This window comes from Penaeus chinensis, chromosome 38 (genome assembly GCF_019202785.1).
Source record: "Penaeus chinensis breed Huanghai No. 1 chromosome 38, ASM1920278v2, whole genome shotgun sequence".
In the NCBI taxonomy this organism is placed as follows: domain Eukaryota; kingdom Metazoa; phylum Arthropoda; class Malacostraca; order Decapoda; family Penaeidae; genus Penaeus; species Penaeus chinensis.
Window position 1 is genome coordinate 7,147,351 of NC_061856.1, and position 2,500 is coordinate 7,149,850.

General features: G+C 47.4%; 1 protein-coding gene across 4 annotated transcripts in view; it reads right to left on the minus strand.

Annotated features, from left to right (window-relative positions):
* Nucleotides 1-2,500, minus strand: part of LOC125046254 (longitudinals lacking protein, isoforms A/B/D/L-like) — an 84,148-nt gene that overhangs the window by 17,448 nt on the left and 64,200 nt on the right. The window contains exon 5 of one of the 4 annotated variants that reach the window (XM_047644046.1): nt 1,421-2,500. This exon is cut by the window's right edge and continues 228 nt beyond it. The exons of the other annotated variants lie outside the window; for them this stretch is intronic. Coding sequence (XP_047500002.1) covers nt 2,402-2,500 — 99 coding nt within the window. The 3' untranslated portion in view covers nt 1,421-2,401. Of the gene's footprint in view, nt 1-1,420 lie in introns of those variants that run through there. 4 annotated transcript variants of the gene reach the window in all.

The window sequence follows — 2,500 nt, forward strand, 5'->3', positions numbered from 1 at the left end:
AACGCTAAATTTCACATGCAAATCCTCACATTAAAAACCAACTACAATACTTTTTTTTTTTCTTTCATTTTTGATCTACTTATCTTTTCTTTCTTTTTTTTTACTCATTTTTTTTTTTTTTTTTTTTTTTTTTAAGAAGGTCAGTATAACAAATAAAACACTCAATGTATCCAAAAATCTTATCCTTTTATTCACTACCGAAACAACAAAGACAAATTCACCGTGCACTGCAACTTCTGCATCGTCAGAAATCCCAGGCAGCCTATTGGTCGTCCTCCAAAGCCCTTGAACAGCAATCAGTATCGTCTAAACGACCATTTCTCTTTATTCAAGTTAATCTCCTACTCAGGTGATCATATCAAGCGTCTTTTGAAGGTTGGATAATTAATAATAGTCCGTGATAATTAATGGCATGATAATTAATAAGAATGGTAATGATGATGATGATGATTAATGATAATAATGATGATAATGATAGTGATGATAATAATAATAATAATAATAATAATAATAATAATAATAATAATAATAATAATAATAATAATAATAATAATAATAATAATGATAATGAGAATGATAATAATAATGCATTCCTGGCTTGGAGTTCCCAAAGGACTCTGGACAATATCATGAGTTGTGAGAACAAAAACTGCCATTCCAGCCAAAAGTATTCGTGAAGCATAAATAATTGAACAAACAACTGAATAAATAAACATAAATAAGTACCAGCTTCCCCGGCCAGTGAACACAACGCGAGACAAACAGCGCAAAGGCCATAAGCTTAACTAAAAATCAACGAGCAGCCGCTTCAGCAACTACGCCCTGGCCCTCAGGAGGCGGCGCGGGCGGGCGGGCGGGCGGCTGGGGCGGGCGCGAGGGAGGGCCGAGGGGGGGCCTAGGGCGGCGCGCTCTGGAGGAAGTCCCTCTCGTGGCGGCTCCGGACGTGCGCCTTGAGGTTCCACTTGAAGGTGGCGCGGTAGGGGCAGTGCGGGCAGTGGAAGGGCCGCTCCCCCGTGTGCGTCCGCAGGTGGCTCTCCAGCTTGGACCGCTTGGCCTGGTTCTTGCCCTCGAACCGCCGCCCGCACACGGGGCACACCAGCACCCGCAGCGCCTGCAACGAGACACACACCTCACTGCTACGCCGCTCTTGGCCTCCTCTACCTCCTCACTCCTCCTCTGCGACGCCCGTCCGCCCTCGCCTGTCTCCTCCTGCGCCCTCGGCAGGTCAGCCTCTAATCCTTCCTTACGATCCCTGCTTCCAGGGGACAAGCCCTCCTCCCTTCGCCTCTTCCTCCCTGACCTTCTGTTCTTCCCTTTCTCTCTCCCTTCCTCCCTTCCCTCTTTTCTATCCTTCCTTCAGTCCCTCCCTGCATCCTTCGCCTCCTTCGCCCCGTAGCAGTCACCCTAATCCTACCCCCCCCCCCCCTCGCCAACCGTGCGCCAGGCCTACTCAACCCACTGGCAAGACATGCAAAGTATTTACACACGGAACTATAACTAAAATGTAATCTTAGCCTCATTGTTTTGTTTTTAGCCTCACTGATTTAATGTCAAAATAAGCGACTTATACGATAAGAACAGAGAAACGACTATTTCATAAAAAAAGTGAAAAAGAAAGAAAGAAAAAGAAAGAAAATAAATAAATAAAGTAATAAAAGAGGCGGAATTGTTGCCTGTGTAGTGCCAGGTGTCACTACACAGCGTGCTATGAAATGCATTTTGCTTCACGCCTCATCGATTCAAGCAACTTACTTCACTCGTTCGATACTAAACCCTTTCTCATACATCTGGATTTTAAAGGAAATCAATATTTAGGATTTTTTTTTTATAAATATATACAACAACCACTTTGTGTCTTATGGAATGATCTGAGCATTATTCTTAGGCTTTTCTTAGATTTAAAAAAGTTGTATAAATGCAAAAGCAAAAGATCCGTTTCCCTTTGACGGTTATTTTGTATCGCTGTATCATCAAGGTCATTTAAGGTGGCCTCAGCACCAGTGTTCTTTTTTAACGTATGATCACGTTTGAATCCCCCGCCGGACCCTCTAACAATAATATCACCATCAGGATGAACTTTAGAAAGTGAGCGGGATGTTGTACTGAAATGTGGAGTCCAGGCCCCTAGAGATGGGCCAGGACTGCGCCAGGGCCCCTTCCATAGGCTAGGGTAGCGGCGTGGCCCCTGGCATAGGCTAGGGTGACGCACGGGCCCTTGATATAGCCTCGGGTGGCGCCAGGGTCCCTAGCCCTCAGCCGAGATGGCGCTGGGGCCCCTGGCATAGGCTAGAGTGGCGTCAGGGTCTCTAGCCCTAAGCCGGAATGGCGCCGGGGCCCGTGAGATACGCCAGGACCCCAAGAGCCAGGCCGAGGTGGCGCCGGGGCCCCTAGAGGTAGGCCCCTAGAGGTAGGCCGGGATGGCGTCGGCGCCGTGGCGGGCCTCAATGTGCGTCTTGAGGTTGGCCTTCCGGTTGGCCCGATGCGAGCACAGCGGGCACTG